Here is a 2,700-nt window from a genome sequence, read left to right on the forward strand (position 1 = left end):
ATTTTGGATGCTGAGAAAGAACTATTTCCAAAACTGCTTGGCTGCTGTGGAAGCCACTGGGGAGGCCATCGGCACTCAGCGAACCTAATTCCCTTACCTGGCATCTCGTGCCCCCGGGAGACCTACACAGGGCAGGCGAGCTAGGGGTGGGCAGTTGGTGCTTCCTTCTTTTAGTGATAACTTTAAGATTAAAGTGGTAGAAATATAACAATATTTTTACATCACAGATCCATGTCTGAAACACATTTTATTCATGTAACCTGTATGCTGTTCTAAAATTTCACAAACACATCAGCTGATTTTTTTTTAAATTCATGCTGCTAAGACCTTTGCTTTAAGTGGTTGTTGGACCTATCCGTTCAGCTTAGTAGTTTATATAATACGGACACCTATAAGCAATTGATTATTTGGAAGGAATGTGTATTCTAGTTGACATCATTTCTTTGGATACCAGTTCCTAACTGCTGCCTTTACCTTTGATTTGTGCATGATGCATGCATGATACACGCATGAATGTGAGAAGCTTTTGAGTTCCCCCCATGTGCCAGGGATCGTTAGGCATGGGCGGATAAAGGGAAGTGGAACTCAGATCTATTGGAATGGCAGGTGCATTGCCACACCCCTTTTATGCATTATTTAATGCTCGTAATACAGGTCTGGAAATAAGTACGATGATCTCTGTTTCACAAAAGAGGAAGTTGAGATGACTTAGCTGGCATTAGTCGCATGGGACAAAGGGGAGATGGCAAAAGTAAGTGCCCGGGGATGTGAAGGGGTTTGCATGACCAGGAGCTGCAGGCAGGAGGGGACATGGAGCCCTGTGCTGGAAAGGGGTTTCTGAAGGTAAAGAATGTGAATTGCTCTGTAGGAATGGAAAGCTATCAGAGAGGCGTAAGTGGGGTGTGCCATGGTCAGATTTGTGTTTAACAAAGACTGCCCTGGCACCAGTGTGATGCTGCGTTTCTGGGGCTGCAGAGGCGCCGGGGATGAGGGCGGGAAGGAGAGGGAAGCTGGTGTTGGAAGACCGCTCAGGACTCTGTGGCAACAATCCCAGTGAAAGCTCCAGGCCTTAAACGAGGCAGTGGCTGGGACTGTAGATGGAGGGGACGGTAGGAGAGCGTGGACAGTGTGATTCAGGGTGATGGTGGTCGCTGGGGAAGGGCAGGGCAGGCCCAGGATGACCGGCTTGCTTGGCCAAGTGGTTGGTCGTGTCTTTCTGAGTAACTTGTCTTTCTCTGAGTAAGGAGTGCAGGTTGGGGAGGGGCGGGGCGTGGAGAAATACCATTAGCAGTGGGTTTGTTGTATTTGTGTTCCTTGTAAAACACTTAGGTGGTGCCTTCCAGTAAACAGCAGGGTGCCTGTGATCCTTAATCCTCTCATCTCTACAGGTTGTCCATTGGTTTATGTATCTTTATCTCTTCCTGTAGCTAAACAAGATCTGAAGCTAACTATCATAGTTTCCTACCTTAGTGTAGGGCCAGCCATGATCATTAGATTTCTGCCCCTTGTGTAGCTACAAAAGGAAGTGAAGCTGTGAATCTGAGCACGCTCTTCTCTAATGTGAGAAATTATAAACTTGATATTTTCGAGGCATTGGTGTGAATGAATCGGTTAGTGATAAGCTTTTGAAGCGCTACACACAGAACGCCCAGTGGACAGTTAGGTACCCCCCCCCCNATACTTTTATGTGGAATTAACTTTCCTGAGAATTGTTTTTCCCATCTTGATATGCTGGTGTGGTGATGTAAATGATGATTTAGCCACCATTAAAGAAGAAGACTCTTTATCCTTGCTCATTCGGCTGTTTCTCAAATCTCTCTTGTAAGTTTATCCAGTGATGTCTGACGTTTTTCAATCAGTTCCTTTTAATAATGTGGACTCTTTACCCAAGAGAGCATCAATGAACACATTTTTCCAATTGTGGACGTTAGTAACTTCAAAGAATTAAAATAGTGTAAAGGCTCTTATACATACAAAACATGGGAGAATGGCACCTTGTATTACAAAATTACATGTTATTTCTATCACAATGTAACACCAGGACTATTTTCTATCAAAACCACAGTTTTTAGTCATAAGAGCTATAAGTACTATTGTACTGTCTTTGTTATCAGTTATCCTTGGAAGCCATCCAAGTAAAACATTTTGCTAAAATATTAAGATGGAGTTTTGTTGTCTTTATACTTACTTTAGTGGTGTGCAAAATACCACATTATGGGATTGCACTTTTACTGTCTAAAATTTCCTTTGGACCCAGTGTACCTGGAGGAAAGCTGAAGTAACTTCAGTATTAGGTTTCAAACGGTTTCAACCTTTTGTTGAACTGCGGGTGTGGGAACCAGAGGCCTCCACTCTGTGGCCACTGAAGACTAATGAATCAGATTCCTGAGTCTTAGGGTGCACATTTCGGCAATTTTAAAATGTATTATTAAATATCAATGTCTCTTATTGACTGAAAAATCAAAACGTAGCCGCCCACATCAGTCATTCTTCATGTTTGTGAACTTCATTTTCCATACCAGTGGTTCTCTCTTTTCACTTAACATTGGAACCCACTACCTATAAGCCTGCAAAAATCCAGGAGTCAGTTATCGTATATGTAGGTCATAGGTATGCCTGTCTTGTTAAGAATTTAACAAGAAAGCTTTGATTGGTTGATCTTTGATAGATATATTGGAGTTTCTTTTTTTAATATAAACA

The 2,700-nt window shown here is 42.6% G+C and overlaps 1 protein-coding gene across 1 annotated transcript in view; it reads left to right on the top strand.

Annotated features, from left to right (window-relative positions):
• Nucleotides 1-727: 727 nt before the first annotated feature.
• The window catches only part of ANXA5 (annexin A5), a gene marked incomplete at its 3' end in the record, with an annotated part of 28,612 nt that continues 26,639 nt past the window's right edge, over nucleotides 728-2,700 (top strand). The window contains exon 1 of the mRNA XM_019628776.1: nucleotides 728-751. Within this exon, the coding sequence (XP_019484321.1) occupies nucleotides 743-751 (9 nt within the window). The remainder of the gene's footprint in view (nucleotides 752-2,700) is intronic.

The sequence above is a fragment of the Hipposideros armiger genome, unplaced genomic scaffold, assembly GCF_001890085.2.
Source record: "Hipposideros armiger isolate ML-2016 unplaced genomic scaffold, ASM189008v1 scaffold_1, whole genome shotgun sequence".
Taxonomy (NCBI): domain Eukaryota; kingdom Metazoa; phylum Chordata; class Mammalia; order Chiroptera; family Hipposideridae; genus Hipposideros; species Hipposideros armiger.